This window comes from Anas acuta, chromosome 1, assembly GCF_963932015.1.
Source record: "Anas acuta chromosome 1, bAnaAcu1.1, whole genome shotgun sequence".
Classification (NCBI taxonomy): Eukaryota; Metazoa; Chordata; class Aves; order Anseriformes; family Anatidae; genus Anas; species Anas acuta.
The window spans coordinates 81,083,113-81,099,916 of NC_088979.1; the positions used below are offsets into that span (position 1 = coordinate 81,083,113).

Genomic DNA, 16,804 nt, shown 5'->3' on the forward strand with positions numbered 1-16,804 from the left:
GAGCTGGAGGGAGCTATCAGAGGTGTGGGAACCATGATACTGTATCTGCTAGCAAAGTCAGATCCTAAGCACACCCAGTCCTAGGGGAGACGTGGGAACTGTGCAATATTAATTAGTGAAACTACAGTGAACAGAAGGTAAGAGAAGAGACATTCTAGATAGATGCCGGTTTTAATATATTCTGACTTCAAACCGTAATTGTATCCCCCTTGCTTAGCTTTAAAAATGGAATTAATAATGTCACTTTTAAAAGCGGAGTTTCTGAGTGTGAGCTGAAATTAGTCTGCTTTGTATTTTAACATTTTACTTTTGAGAAATTGCACTATATGCTAACTGGAAGCAGTTCAAGGCAAAACTTATGTCGTTGTTCAATCTCAAGTAAAATGCCAGCGGCATGTCATCTGCCTGATTGTAATAGGGATAGAATTTACCTTGAGGCATGTCAGAACAATACTGTATCCCTCAGTGTTTCCAGCCAAGCTCGCATAGAGAGTGTATTGCTGATGGACTACTTCTAAACCGATCATCAACATTTCGCTTTATAACCCATCCTTCTTCTTTCCAGATATGGCTTCGAAGGAGTAATTCTCTCCATCTATGGACTGGATCGAGAAGACCTGCATTGTGACAAAGACGACACTTGCCATTTTCAAAAATCAGAGGCCATTCTGAGAGAACTGGATGTAGAAAATGCCAAACTTTACCTGGACTTCATCGTTCTTGGAATTTTCTTCATCTCTCTGCGCCTAATTGCCTATTTTGTTCTCAGATACAAAATCCGAGCAGAGAGGTAAAGGAAAAACAGCTAAAATGATAGAGTAGGAAGATCTTTAGACATGCAATAGAGGGCTCTTGACATTGTCTCACTGTGGCAGGCCCGTCTCCAGTGCCCAGCTAGATGCTGTTATGACCTAGCCCATAGAGAACCACATTGGGATAGAGGACATATAGTGTTAAGCCAATCAGTCCAGCTGGGTTGGGTCATGTTTTTATTACACTTTCTAGCTTTAACTAGGAAGAAGAAATAGAAGGGAATTTTACAACACAGAATATCGATACTGAGACAGTGTAACTGTAATAAAAAAAAAAAATGGTTGTAGGAAATTTCCTTATGAAAACCAATCATGCGACAAGGTAATACTAGTCCTGGTAGCCAGAATTGTATAATGTCATTATAAGTGACAAGGTAATGAGATGCAAAATGGAGAATGCAAAGAAAATAGGATTCTCTCATCTTTTTAAATTCAGAGTTTCATCTTTGCAGTTTTATATGTATTATTTTGCAATTATTTTCCACAGAACTACCCCTTCTGGCCAAAAGTCTGTAAATGTAATAATTAATAAGGAAAAGATATCTTTTTAACATTGACACTTTTTAAAAACAAAAAAAAAATCTATAATTATTCAAGTCATTATTTTTGTTTGTGTCTAAATTTAGAATTTTGGTGCTTTACTTGTCGAGCTGGTCTCATATCTGAAAATCTTAATGTTAGGAGGAAAAGGCAGATTCGGAGTCTGCACTGAACCTGTGGTCTGTATGTGGAAGCAACAATAGATAGCACAGACATATTCAAGCTACTGCTGAATGATTGAAAATATGTTATTTGCAGTGTCTTTTAAATCCTAAATGTTTGTTGTATTGAAAATACTGACTCTGCTCATTATCCGTTTGATCTACCTCTCGTGAATGAAAAGATCAAAGCACTCCAATGCTCTTTTTTTCTTAAATTATGAAAGCAGAATCTATCCCTAAAGCCTGAGCAAGGTCTATCCACAGCTCAAAGCTTGGGGCATGGTGTTAAACCACTAGTGACTGCCTCCTGTGGCATCATTTAAAATACCTGTAACCCACTACCTGTAGGAGTCTCCTCAAAATATGCAAAGGGCCTTGTAATATTGCAGGGTTAATTATACCAAGCAGTTCTGTTCTCATCCCGATGTCTACATGTGTGACATGGGAATTAACACCGGTGAAACCATTGCAAGAGGCATGCATTTGTTCTGCATATCTCACCTTTGTAAACTTGGCAGGGGAAATTTTGACTCCAAATCGATGTGAATTTTGTCACTGATTTTCCCGGGTTTGGATTGGCGACCCAGAATGACAGCATGGGACCAATGCCCATGTTGGACATCCTGGTAAACATCTGTGTGAATTCCACTACCTTCTGCAGTTACTGTGTGTTTTACCTTAGTGTCACAGACATCCAAACCAGAAGTACGCGTTCTATAAATGCATTATTCCTATCGGGACACTGAGGTCTTGTAGATCGGAAGCAGCTCAGTGACAGCAAACCACTCAGGAGCTCAGCAACTCGTGACAGACTAGTTGAAGAGAGAGACCTTGTGCATCTGCTGGCCACCAACAGTCACAGCTCACAGTCTGGCTCTGAGGACTCCATGACCACATCTAAATTAGCAAACTAAATAGTTCCAGGGCCTGGTCTCTGTTCTTTAGGCTAGATTTCACAGTCTGCCTTTGTCTGTCCTGTTAATCCTCAGACAGCTGGGGCTACCAGGAACAATCCCTGCACTGTACTAACTTTTAAACAGTGCCCAAACACTGTCTGGAAAAGCTCAGGTTGTGCTGAGCCACAGCTCCACTACTTAGGAGTGAAGGCAATTGTTTTCCTGGCCCATGCCCAGGCTCTATTTTATTTGCTGGTACAGACACAGACCGTGCGTATCTATTAAGCTCAGAATGCTTGAATTAAGCCAGTCTTCTAGGCTGAAGTCAGGTCACTTGTATTAGGAAGGTCAGCTGAACTTTCCCTGGAAATAGGTCGATCTGCGAAAATAAGGTCAATCTTTACTGTAAAAAAAGAAAAAAAAAAGGACAAGAAAAACCCTCCTTGTCCAACCTCTCTGCATGTTTTTGTTGCTTTTTTTTTTTTTCCCCCCCCACAAAATATCCCTGAAGCCTGTAGAGCTTTTATACAGTTCTGCAGCTTTTCCAGGTATATTCACAATCAGGCATGGGCCTCCATGGCTGTCAGATAGGAGAAATTAAGAACTTTGATTATTCTAGGTAATAATCATAACTGTGAACAGTTTTTAAACAAGACACAAATCCCTTGTTCCCCTGAAATCCCTTGGCACAATGTGCCTTGATTATTTTAAGACTCTCAGAATATTTGTGAGTATTTCAGGTGGTTGCTGTTTGCAAACAGATACAGGACTATGTTTGCCAGATTATTCTTTTGTTGCACACTGCTGGTCCAGCTGTGAGCTAGCTGAGTATGAAAGTGTGCAACATCCACAGCATGAAATAAATTCAGGGTTTGATTTGCTTTTATCAACACCATTTACCAAATAGCACACTGAGGATCTCTTGAAACTTACCAAGTGAAATCACTTTGCTGATAAAACTGGTACTTCACCACTCTCGGCTTAGACAAGGGTATTGCTGTCTCCTCCCAGCTAGACCAATTTAGCAGTAGGAGCGCTTTGGATCCTGTCTTGTTATCTGTGCCTGCTCCTGTGTTTGTAGGCTTGTTTTACCTCTTTAGTCTGCAACATTCCTGTACTGTAAGTTTGTATTGCGTTACAGTAGCCAAAAGTCTGGTTCTCCATGGGTGTTTCTAAGAAAATGAATGCTTTGGACTATTTTTGGTCACTCCTTTCTAATTAGATGTGCTTCTTCCCAGCCATCTGCTGGCAGAATTTAGCTGAAAGTTACTATGCTAAGGAACACTTTCAGACTGTAGTATCCCAGTAAGGAAATAAATGAATTCTCTCGAAGCCAGCACTAAACATAAATGAGATAATCATTTTTTCCCTCCTTAGTGGTAAAATTAACTGGTATCTCTTTTGCTGATACTGTGGGACAGAAGTATTTGAAGTCCATCCCAGTTATATTTTCGTATGCTGCAGTCTTTTAACAGAGGCTCAGCCTGGCCTTTCTCCCTTTATGTGGAAATAAGTTCTAGCAGGCTAGTATTGAACATGTCCCCATGTTAGTGGACTGAGCTTGCATGTGCTGTGGTGTAAGCAAGCCCATTACCAAGCTCTGGAGGCTTCGTGCTGAGACATAATGAGGCCAGCAGGGTTGTAAAGACTTCAAAACCTCATTTTATATAGCCATATATAAGTAGCCATAAACTGGTTGAAATCGATGCCATTATCACCATTCAAACCAGGCACAATCTGGCTAAAAATTGCACAAGAGGCACAAAAGTTTTCTGAAGTTCTCTTGAAGACTGACTGTGTGATTTCTGTTGTGACTAGTAGAAGACTTGGGCATTCCCTTGGCTTCCTTGTTTCATTTGGACTTATTTGTTCCTGTTGCTTTGGTTATTACATGCACCAATCAACACTTTATGTGCTTCAGAATTATTATTTTGGGGGCAGATACTTGCATATAATGTGAAAAACCCTTAAAGTTTTTAGGAGGAATTACTTTTATTTACAATTAAATAAAAGATTTGGAAAGTAGTCTGCACTCATAAGAAATTGAGAAAAATTCATCTTTTTGGATCAAAAGGAGTAACAAAAATATCTTTTAAAAATCTGAATTCTTAATATTTGGAGCCCCAAGTATTTATTTTATCATTACAGGAGAGGAATATATATGCACATTAAAGAAAGAGAGATGGTATAGTTGTAATATAATGAACACTTGTGTCCAGACACCAGATGCATCAGATATCTGGCATTTCGATCTACTCTTTTGAACCAGAAATTCCTTTTGAGGGGCAGAAGAGAAGGAAAATCAAGCAGAGATATGAGTGTATATTTTCCTGCATATTTACTGTTGTTTTGCATAATTGCCTTTGTGTAATTTTGGTAAGGAGAAAGATCTATTTTTTTTCTTTCTGCACCAGAAATGCCAATCCAGGACTGCTTTGCATACTAAAAATGCCAGTGTTTATTTGTACTTTCCAAAATAAGCAGGAAGGGTTCTTTTTTCAGCATTAACTTTTAACTGAAATACAGTTTTGTTCTTTTGCCTGCTGCTCTGTGATGATTAACTTCAGGAACAATAAAAAAAGGGCAGAGGGAGGGACTTAATATGCAGTGATTATGATCCTAAACAGAGATCCTCAGAAAATGGGTGCGAGAAGGGTGCAGATGGCATGCGTGCCTCTTCCACATTGCCTCTGCTCACTGAGCTGTAGGTCAGCCCCACTTGGTGGCTCAGTGGGAAGACGGTGACGTGGACCCGTTAAAGGTTGGACTAGGTGATCTTAGAGGTCTTTTCCAACCTAAACGCTTCTGTGATTTGAAGAGCAAGGATATTAGAAAACGTCATGGTCATTAAGATATTGGTTATTCTTTTTCCTTTGAGACCCTGAAAATGATCTTTTTGTGTGTGTCCATTTTCCTACCAGAACACCCCGAAAAGGTGCACTTGCTCAGGAATTACTTCCCTTTTGTTCTGTATGGAAAACATTAACAAGGTAGGATAATCACAAAGGCATTTTGAAAAGCTGTTGGGAACTAGTCCTAGTATCATGTCCTTTGTAACAGTTTGTCACAGGCCCATCATTGCTGAGCCCATGGCACAGGTCCTACTAATTCTACCCCACCACACTAGAGAGTGCAAATATTAATTGCGAGGTCTCACTGAAGTTAATCATGGGCTTTGCTATTCCTGGACAGGGGCAGTAGCATTTTCAGGGATCAACTCCTGCTGTCCTGTTCCTGAATACTTGTTCTCATAATACAGAGATAGTTCACTTGGATCCCACCGAATGTTTTTTATAACCCGGATGCGTATTACAAGTCCAGAAGCTACAGGTTGAGCCTGCAAACATCATGTTTGCTTTCAGTTGCGTGTATGTTAGCACACTTCTCTTTCTGTACACATTTCATACAGATTTTGCAAAAGAGTAATGCTACCTTAGAGCATGAAATCTAGCTTCAATGTTTTCATTATTTTGAAATCTTTTAACGAACCGTAGCTTTACACAGATGTCGGTTGTAGAAGCTTCTTTTAAGAGTGTTAGGTTTCTATTGAGACTAATTACAGGAACTGTATTGAGACTAATTACAGGAACTGTAAAACAAAGGATGACCAGTCAAAATATTTATCCTTTTGCAAAAGAAATTCCCACAACTTAGCCTGCCAGCCTGCATTCTGTACGTTATTTATGCTTTCAAGGTACATCACGATTTTATCGATCCATTTGCTTTCTTGGGGTTTCTGTACAGCTCTGGCCATGCAAAACAATTGCTCATGTCCTTCTAGCTAGTTACTTGTTGTTGTCTACATGGGTGGTTAAAATGAGCTTCTTGGGACCAGTGCAAAGGGGTTTGAGGTGAAGCGCTGACTTTTTAGACTTCTTTGAGCTACTGAATACCTCACGGTCTGGATCTGAGGATGTGCTTCTCTCCACTCTTTCAAGAAGAACAAAATCTAAAATGTCTTTTTAAGCAGATTAAAAGATGACATGGAAATCTTTACTTTTAAGGTTGACTTTTTTTTTTTTTTTTAACTTCAGTGACATCTGTGATGTCTTTCTTCTTACCCCATTTTAACTTATTTCTGTCACCCATTTAGCATAATTGTTGCACAAACTTCTTCCTCTTCCTTTAAAAAGCAGCTTTCCCACCACACAAAGTTGTTGAACAATTCTTAAAAATATCGAACAAATGCTCCTAAGTTACAGGATAAATACATGAAATTTAAGGAAAAAGATTATGTGATATATCTGAAAAGAAAACAAGTTCTGCAGTGTAGCCAAACCTTTATGTATGTCAGTAAGCCTTGTGAAATACTTTCTCTGAGTCAGTTGACCTTATTGTGAGATACTACCCTTGAATCTGTAATTGAATTATTTAACATTTGTTCTTTTGTTTTTAAAGCAAGAGTCAATGCAAGTATCATTCTAAATCAGCGTGCTGAAGTGTGCATATTCTGTATATCGAATGTCATTGTTGTCTCTTTTTTCTGTAATGCATTTGCATTACTATGAATCAATTTTATTACGCTTCTCTAGAGACTTTTGCTGCCTGCACGCTGTGATATATTTGCACTGTTGTAGATATATATATACATATATGTAATTATATTATATAAACCATGTCTTTTTCAGGTTGCTTGTTACCTTTGTAGTTAACGCTTACTGGTACAGTGGACCTGAGTAAAAATGTGGGATGTGGGGCATTCTGATGATATATGACAATAATAGAGAAATCTTTGTATATTTCTGTATACTTAATACCCGTAAGAGATTTGTATGTGCATTATTTTCCAAACTAGGGCTTTGTTTTCTGAGAATAGAGACATTTATGATAATGTAACAAAAGAAAAATCAAATAAAGTGTTATTATTTTCAGACAGATGCCTTTGTCCCTGTTCTCTCTCCAAGGGAACTGGCAGCTGCAGTGGTACAGATACATTTTCACTGCCTGCCCCTGGCAGTCAGCAAGGACAGCAAATTGCCTGTTTTAGATGTTGTTTCAGGTAACTCCAGTACAGGTAGGTTACAGATATAACTCATAGAAATTCTTCATAACATAAGTGCAGTCACATTGGCTCAGGGCAAGGATCTGTACTGCCCAGTGCTTGACAGTGGACCGCAGCACCACACAGGGAACAGTAAGAACAGGGTAAGCATCAAGAGGTGCTTGCCTGACAGTTCAAGGACTGCCTGAGCCACTGCAGTTTTCTTTGTATTTTCTTGCCTTTGATGGATTTTTCTTTCATGGACTTGTCTAATTGCTGCTTGAATCTCCTGTTCTTGACCATGCTAGCTGCAAGTTTCAGCAGAGTTTTCCCATACTCTTACATTACAGGAAGGAGTGAATGATCATTCCTGGTCTACCTTCTGCTCAGTACTCTGGAAGTTATAGATTTCCTCCTCCCTTGTTCCCAGAGAAGGGAAACCGTGCTTTATTCTGCCAGTCCCACCTGTTCCATTTCCCATTTTACCAAGCACCATGTTCCCTTGTTCAGCCACAACACCCGTGCTGTGTTCTCCTGCAGCCTCCTGTACATTTCTGTCACGTACATCATGAAAGGTCTCTTCAACTCATTTTGGCAGGGTGGCTTTCCATACTACTAATTTGTCCTCGTGCCACCCCTCTTGGCTGCCACAGCAACAAAATTAGCTGTGTATCTCACCACAGTGCAAGGCTAACAGCCATAACTTTCACAAGTTAGCTAAGTGTCCAGCCCTAGACAACATGAGCAGTGATGCTTAAAGGATAAACTCCCCAGAGGATGCAATAGGACTACATTTTCAAAACTAAGAGCAAGACAATTTTGTAATGATAATAGAGGTCATACTTCATGTTTTATAGACCTGCAAAAAATGGTGGACTGAAGACACCGTGGTCCCCAAAAGTAGATGCCTCCCCATGCCAACTCTCCATAAATCAGACAAGGAAGAGGAGGAACAGGACTCTTTTGTAGCCCGAGCAGCAACTTCAATCACTTTTATTGTCTTATATTACAGTTAATGCTATGAAATAAGCCAGCCATAAACTTCTCATTATCAACTGTACAAAAATTAATATACCTCACATGCAATTACCATCCACTCTGTTCTCTAAATGGCATCATAAAATAAAGAGCATTTGAAAACAAAGAACACTTGATGTTGCCTTTTCCCGTAGCTATCAATTTAAAAACTGTGTTATAATGCAGGGTGGGAAATGCTGGAAAGACAGGGAAGTTGCTACAATAAGAATGATCCTTTCTTTCAGCGTGGAAGGATGTGAGGAGGTGTGCAGTGTCCAGGTGAGTGATGAGCAGCTGTCATGCTGCCGGTTACCAGCACTGGGGTTTATCTTAGGAAAGCCATCATAAGGGGCTTGGCTGGGAATTCCCACCTCTGTGGCAGAAAAGCTGCCAAGGGCAGCATGAACACTAGTTGCATTTTTTTAATTATTAATTTCATAGCCTCATTTGTTTTCCCTTTTTTCTTCCTTTTTTATTTTATTTTATTTTATTTTATTTTATTTTATTTTATTTTATTTTATTTTATTTTATTTTATTTTATTTTATTTTATTTTATTTTATTTTATTTTATTTTATTTTATTATTGTGCCTTGATTTTTTCAAGATCTGTGAATTTTTTATGCCGTCAACTTCGTGCAATAGCATTACTAGGTACCTGACATTGCAGTTTTGTGCCAGTCCTTCGTCTCTTCCTCAAATGGAAAATATTAACAGAACATGAAGTTGAAACATTATCAAATTGTGACTTTGGAACAGAATTGCGTTGTTTCTCCCCTAGCACGTAGTCATTGCCTTGTCCCACCACCTTACTGGGTCCAGCTTGTCTTCTCCACCTAGCAGGTAGAATGAAGCTCCATCTGTTCCTGGCAACTCCTTGCTCATTCCTCCATATCCTTACAGTCAGATGTTAAAAACATTTCATAGCTTTATCAAAAGACTTACAGGTGTTTTTTGGCTCTCTCCTGTAGTACAATCGGAAAGTAGCTCCAAAATTGTTGCAGAAGTAACAAGTTAATCAAAGCTCAGGATTTTGCTGCTGCTGTTTGATGAAAGCTGTATGTCGTCGTGGCAATGCCCCCCTTGGGCGTGGTGTAATGCCAAGTCTGAGGAAGGGGAGGTAGCCAGGGAAATCCCACTTCATGGCAGGAAGGATCACGGGGCCTTTGGAGAGCTTGGTCAGGTTTAACTTCTCAGATTCATCTTCCATGAAGCTTCCTCAAAGCACAATAGACCCAAATGATCCAAATGATGGTAGCTGCTTCAAACCATCATCATTCCACTCCGATCTTTAGTCAGACCTGTGTAACTTACACAGGTCTTTTAAAGCCTGGTATTTCCCTGGTATTCACCCTGGGTATTTCCCAGAGTTACTGCAAGAAGAAAGTTCAGCAGTGAGGTGTTTGGCTCAGCAGCAATGATATGGTTTGATGCAAAGATTCTAGTTTCATTTCAATTTTTGTGATATTTCAGCATTAAATCCTTCAAAAAGTCCATTTTTCGGCATTTTATCGGCACTGGCAGCTTTCATATGCTCTAGACGGTTTGGATGGGGAAGAAATAGGCTGTGGTGCAATAAGGAACTCTTCTGCCCAAAGAGGATTATTTTTCTGGCAGAGAGCTGCTTGGGAGGGCAGCCCTTTTGGGACTCAGCCTGCCAGTGAGGGCGGCCTCCTAGAGACTGAGTCTGGGTCTTGATACCATCATTCATGCTTGGTCTAACACGGTATCAGATGTAGTTCTTGGGTCTTACCTTCTGCTTTCCAAGCTGTTTGAGGGCATCATGGTCAAGTTTTCAGGCTCTCCTCTGCAACCAGGAGTCTTGAAATTCACTGGAAAATATGGGCCAAGTGTCCCTTATATTTACTGAACCCCAGGGATGAAACTTTTGGAAAGTAGCTCATCGAGAGGCAGAACTGTGTGATTTGTCTGCTCTCAACAGGAACCTTTCAGTTTCTGTATTCGTTTTCACTTTGGCTTAGCACCTTACCTTAAATCTTCCTTTTGAATGGGAGCTTTGCCAGGGGAGGTGTGAGATACCAGCTCAGACAGGCAGCATACCCTTTCCAGAGATACTTGGGAATGCGATCTGCAGTAAGTGGGCATGTTACAATATACATCTTCAGAGGTGTTTTCAGACTGCTACAGGTTTCTTCTTTGTTGCTAGCACCCATCTGCACTCTGAGCTCCTTTTCTGCTCCAGTTTTTCCCATTAATTCTGCATGTCAGCCAAATTCAGCTCTCTTGCATTGCTTCAAAACGTTTGACTTCTGAGACCTTTACCTTTGTTACAATTGCTTTAAAAAACAGTCAAATATCCTCAGTCACTGAAGACCCATGCAGGGAATCAATCTCTATTGCCAAACAGTTTCTTTCCAGCCTTATTGGAAGCTGGGGCATGGGCTGCAATCAGCAGTCTTGATTACAGCCAGCTTAGGACCACCAGGCATGCGTGGTTTTAAACATCACTCATTATCTGCGTAGCAGCCTCACCAGCACAACCGCTTTGTGTCACAGCATCGATTCCTATTACGGTAGCACCTTTGTTGATGAAAATCCTGTAGCTGACCTACTTTCTTTTTCCCCCAGAAAAATATTAAGCACTTTGCTTACTTGTTCATCGCTGTGCAGCGATGTGGGTGTGCAAGCAAAGACACGAAGGGTGAGTCTGCATTTGTGCTCCTCATGTTTGCTCGTTAAAACTGATTCACGTTTGTGACAAGAGCTCTGTGCTGTGTTAAAAAAAGCAGCCTTGTTGTACGCTTATCCTGCCCCTCTCCCTGAACAACGTTACTGGGGGCTGGAGGACGCAGGGCTGGATGAACCTCTGAAATGACCCAGTGTGGCCACCCATCACTCTCAGGGTGTTATGGGTGCACTCGGCTTTCTTTTTGTTTGGAAGTTTAATTGGGGTAGGGTAGCCAGCCTGAAACACTAACAACAGCTTTGTTCAAGTTTCGACTTGAGTCTCTTTTCTCAAAGTAAGTCAGGGCTCCATTAAAAAAAAATAATAATAATAAAATAAAATAAAATAAAATAAAATAAAATAAAATAAAATAAAATAAAATAAAATAAAATAAAATAAAATAAAATAAAATAAAATAAAATAAAATAAAATAAAGAAAGAAGGGACAGGAAAGGACAGGCTTTACACAACCCAATCATTTGAAGCTGTTTTCCATTGTGCCAGCTAGTGAAGCCTGTAAATCTATTGACGCAGACCGAATGGACGAGCTGTGCGCATCTGCTCATGTCCATGTGCTGGCCAACGTGGGCTCTGAAACGCAATCGATGGCCAGCAGCTAGGGCCCCTCGGCTGGGCTTGTTTTTTGGGGGCCTCAGCCACTTCAGTATTTTAATGATCACACTGTGCTTAACCCTCCCAAATTCACCTGGGCTAGACCTCCAAATCTTCCTTAGCAGGTCTTTGAAGGTCTCCTTCAAAGACTTTCAGAGGACTTGTCACTTTATTTGCTTCTATTACAACCATATTTATATCCTGTTACTGAGCCTGTTTTAATTGAGAGATAATGGAGTTTCACGAATGACTGATTTTTGCCCACTTGGATAACTTCATCACCATAAAAGAAGGCTCTAAGGAGGCTGGTGTATTCATCATTTTCTCTCCTTGCAGCACATCCCTGCAAAACTGCTCAACTGCTCTTTCCTGCAAAGCCCCCGAGCACGGCATGCTACTGCAGCAGCCTCGTGTTACCCATTCTGTTCCCAAGGGAGCTCTTAGGGACTCATTATCTCAGCCAGAGCAGAGAAGCATTTAAGCTGCAGTGCCAAGCATTACAGGTGTGCAGAGGAGAGCAGTCACACTCGCCTGGAGGCCCAGTGCTCCTCCTGTGTCTGGCAACACAACACAGCGTATAGTTCAGGTGTAGGTTAAGGCCAGGGGCCCTGTTTCTTGCTTTGTTTTTAATGCTGCTGAGCTGAATCAGACTTTTCCTGCACCCAAACCATGGGACCCACTTGTGAGGACATGGGCTGATTGTACAGGTGCTGGTTTGGCTGCTGGGGAGAGCAAAGGGACCCTTCCCTATGTCCTGAGGGGAAAACACAGCAATCCCACTGCTGTCACTGTAAAAAGGGAAACGCTGGGTATTTTCAGTGTTCAAAACAGAAAGGTCCATGCGTAGCCACCCATCAGCTAGCACCTGCAAGCAGCTATTCTGTGAAGTGTAAGCTCCGCACCCTGCTTCTTACAGAAATATCAGCGACCATGCTGTCATCTGCAGGTTGCTAGGATGTCTGATTTCCCAGGAGACTAAGAAATACACGGTGTTAAAATAAAGACAGCAGAGGACTCGTGGATTGTGTCTTGGTTCCTTTATTACATTGAAAAACTGTGTGGTACTACCCTACTGATAGAATAAAAGCCGTGGAAAACTTTTCTTCAGAAAGGAGAAAAAAGTGACATAAAAACCGTTGTTGTTACAGATGATGAAGTTTGGTCTGGGACGTCTGGCTGTAATTTCCCAGCTGAGTAGGCTCTTGATGGAAGTTTCTGCTTTAACAAGCTGGGGAGAAAAAGGAGGAGAAACAGATTAAGGGATTTGTTTCTTCCACAAATTTGAAAAGATGCGAGGAAGTGTTTGCCTAGATGAAGGACATTAAAAAGGTTGTGTGCGTCCAGATGTCAGATTTTAGTAATTACTCTCCCACCCATCCTTACATGTGTTTCCTAGCTATGATTCAATAAAACTGAATTATGGGGAATTGTTCCAGATGCAAAATAGACCATGGAGTGTGTTGGGAACAGCCGGGGGTATTTGTTACCTGCACTAGGTGTGCTGCAAGACCAATTACAGAAATGGAAGGAAGGGATCAGAAATTTCTGTAAGGTGCTTTCCACATTTCTAAGTGAAGCCTTTTGCCTCCTGTGATAATGTAGATGTGGGTTTGGTAGCCACACCTTTTCCCTGGTGTTAGCCGAGGACTTGTGCTCGCACCAGAGCCCTGTTGCCTACAAGTCCCTGGCTCTGGTGGGCCATGGACACCACCCCTCTGTGCAAGAAGCCAGTCTTCTTTGGGTTTAACCACCTCTTCCCACTCATGCCCTGGGCACTCTGAACCCCGACTGGGAAGGAGAGGAGAGCTTGTCCTGCTTTGGAGCTGCAGGGCATCCGTGGGGACACACGGGCAATGTCTTGTGCGAGATGTTACCTTCCTCGACCGTGCGGTGGTAGAAGCACCAGGGGACACCAGCAGGGTGTGCACGGAAGCAGCACTTCCTACTTGTGCACTCCTTGGCTGTGATGCCAGGGTAGCCACAGTTCACTCGGATCCGAGGGTCAGCAGGACAGACTTTCTTAACTGCAGAAAGCAAAAAGGAAGGAAGGAAGAAGGCTGCGTTACTTCATGCTCCACGTACCTGGGGGCAGGATTCACAAATGGAAGGCAAGTGTGGCCCATGAGTGAGCACAACAACCACAGTGACCTTCTCCACACTGATTTCAGGCGGCAATACCACCCGAGCCCTTGCCATACCTGTTAGGCAAAACTAAATGCCAACAGATGAGGAATTGCTGTCACACCAGAGGGTCTAGAGGGGCCAAAATTCACCCCTAAAAGTGCCTGGCAGGCAGCATTTTAACCTGTCTTCCATGGTGGTACCATGGACACTGGCCTCAGCTCCGGGGGTGTCCCTGTCTTTATTTGTGCCCAATCTTTAGATGACTGTAGCCCACCTTTGCATGGCAGCTTCAGTTGTGGAAGGGAGGAAAGTCATCTAGGAGAAATCGCAGCTCATCGAGAAAATTAAAATTAAAATCAAAAGTACAGAGGGAGCCTTTGTGGGGATGCAGCCAACAGATAGGAACTGCAGCTGTAGGGAATCTATGTTAAGAGTCCCCTTCCACAGCATTAAAACCTTGTTTTTAGTGGTTTCACCACACAGCCTGAATAATTAAGTTTTCCTCTCCTGGAAGAGTTCTGCTCTGAAAATCAACTCTGTGAAAACGACACTTCAAGATGCAGCCATTTCTTTTTCAAGATTTTCATGAAATGCAAACAGCGTTCAAAGGCAAAATCACTTTTTGTCCTCCAACAATTCGAAGCCTTGTTGACTGATCTTGATTTGTATCAACTTACTTTATTTGCTAACATTGCCACATTGCCTTTGTACTCCCGCTTCCCCTCATTTCATGTTCCAAGGGCTGATTGTGCAACTGCTGAAGTTCTCCTAAGACGGGGTTGGCACTATGAGTATAGCTCATGCTCAACAGTTACATAAAATATGCACCTGGTCCTTGAAGGACTTGGGTGAGCAGCTCCAACCCTCTCTGAGAACACAAGGGCAAAAAATTGAAGCATTTGTTTGGAGTTTGGATTTTCCAGGGGGTCTTTAGAAGGAAGAATCTAATAGGAAAAAAAAAAAAAAGATCCGCCCTGGGATATGTTGGAGATTTCATTGGATGAAGACTGCGAGCGAAAACAGGAGAGGAAGAAAAGAACCACCCAGTGGAATTATACTGGGAAACACACAGAAAAGGAAGGGAGTGGCAAATATCAAAAAAAATCTAGGGAGAAAAAAAAATAAGAGGAAAAACCTACAAGTTACAGGGTGCCTGTGGTGTTAAACAACCACAGATGGACTCGTCTGCTGAGGACTCTTCATGACTCTTCATGATCTCTTCAACATGCAGTGCTAAAGTCTTTGTCAGCCATGCAGAAAACCCATTTAAGTAAGTGCAGAAGATCCCATGTTCCACTGATCAACAAGACCACAACTGGCAGTGAAATGTTTTTAAATAATCAGGACTATTTGAGAACTAGAAGCCTGAAGGAAAAAGAAATATCTTGTGCAGAGAGGACGAGTTACAAGCCCGATGGACAAGCAGGATTTGACTTTGTACTTTCTTACCAGAGGTCTTCTAACAGAGGTTTGTGCCCGCTTCATTGGCCTAAGAGCAAAGCAGAGCTACTCCCTGGTTGTCCACATTTCTGTATAAGCAAACACTAGGTAGATCGGTGTTCCTGGTGGAGATATTACCTTTCTTTGGTTTAGCGGTGAAGCACCAGGGGACTCCAGGGACTGAGGCGTTGAAGCAGCACCCAGCTTTCCTGCAGTCCGCTGCTGAGATTCCTGGGTGACCACAGTTCTTCCGCTCCTTGGGGGCTATTTTACACTGGCATTTTGCTGTTGAGGACAGAAATCCTAAGTTACTGGCTGTCAGGTTGCACATTTGTTAGTGGAGGTGCATTTATGAGGAAGTTACTGAAAGCAGTGTACTTTCCTAGACTCTGTCCATCTTGCAAGTGTACACTTTCTGTCACTTGCTAAGACCAGACATTGTCTGTTTTAAGATCTGCTTATGGTAAAAGATGGCAGGGGAAATGCTGGCCCCATTATGGTTGGGGTGAAACTCCCTTACAGTAAGGTCTGTACTTCACCCAGTAAGTATCTTGTGGTCTCACCTGCAGTCAACCCAGCCCAGCACAGCAGGAGGCTGTGGACTTCAAACAGACCACATCAAACGGTACAAAACACAGGTTTGGATGTTATGCTAGTAAATGTTTGTTTGTTTGCCTATGTCATGTGAAGGAAGAACGAGTAAAGGGTCCTGTGGACATAAGACAGGTGTAAAAATGCAAAATCTTTGCTTTACCTTCAGTTAACGATAAAATCATAGGGTTATGTGAGAACAGTCACAGCTATACTTTTAATATTCTAAGGCTACTACATGGTCATCCACAACCAAGAAATTCTCAGCATGTCCCTAGGTGCCTGCCGTTGAGCTACTTGCTGTCTACTTCTTCAGTTGTCTAAATGCCTTCTATTGTGGAGGCAGATAGACTTCTTTGAGACTGCATTCACATAGAAAAGTAGCATAAAATAGATGTCAGAAGAATACTTAGGCAGAGCTAGCTCCTGTTCCAGTCCCAATCTTGTTCTAGCGAGCTCCTGAGCATTTCTGTCCCTCTACCTTTGTGGCAGGTTCCCGGTTATGCCACCAGCATGAGAGTTCACCTGTGGTCTTTTTTTTTGCTGTTGTTGCTGCCATAGCTTTCTCTGAAAGACTTTTTAAAAAGACTCCAGCTTTGGGAACAGTGTCAGAACAAGACATTCACTGTCTGATACACGAACTGGAGACATGCCCATGCTGCCAGTACAATCAGCAGGTTCAAGCCCACATACATACCTGCAAAAGCAACAGCAGATAAATGTACTTACTTGGTGGTGTCTTCCCTTCTGTCGTGGCGATGAGGGCTACAACAAGGATGACAGAGAGCACGCAGATCCCTTTCAGATCCATTGCTCCTGGGAGCCCTCAGGCCTCTGGCTGTTCTGGCAGGGCAAGTTGCTGGAAGAAAGGTGCTGCCTTCCCTTGAGCAGCTCGTTTTATACGGTCCTCATGTTTGCCTGGAGAGATCTGATAACATTGTTCCCTA

General features: G+C 41.9%; 2 protein-coding genes across 2 annotated transcripts in view; one reads left to right on the forward strand and one right to left on the reverse strand.

Annotated features, from left to right (window-relative positions):
* ABCG1 (ATP binding cassette subfamily G member 1) overlaps positions 1-5,979 on the forward strand; it is a 54,799-nt gene extending 48,820 nt beyond the window's left edge. The window contains exon 15 of the mRNA XM_068684826.1: positions 566-5,979. Coding sequence (XP_068540927.1) covers positions 566-794 — 229 coding nt within the window. The 3' untranslated portion in view covers positions 795-5,979. The remainder of the gene's footprint in view (positions 1-565) is intronic.
* Positions 5,980-12,724: 6,745 nt separating this feature from the next.
* Positions 12,725-16,745, reverse strand: LOC137857806 (trefoil factor 2-like). The gene is made up of 4 exons (XM_068684841.1): positions 16,587-16,745; positions 15,405-15,551; positions 13,577-13,726; positions 12,725-12,930 (listed from the first exon to the last, which is right to left on the reverse strand). The coding sequence occupies exons 1-4, from the start codon at positions 16,666-16,668 to the stop codon at positions 12,923-12,925; spliced, it is 387 nt and encodes a 128-aa protein (XP_068540942.1). The 5' UTR covers positions 16,669-16,745; the 3' UTR covers positions 12,725-12,922.
* Positions 16,746-16,804: the final 59 nt, after the last annotated feature.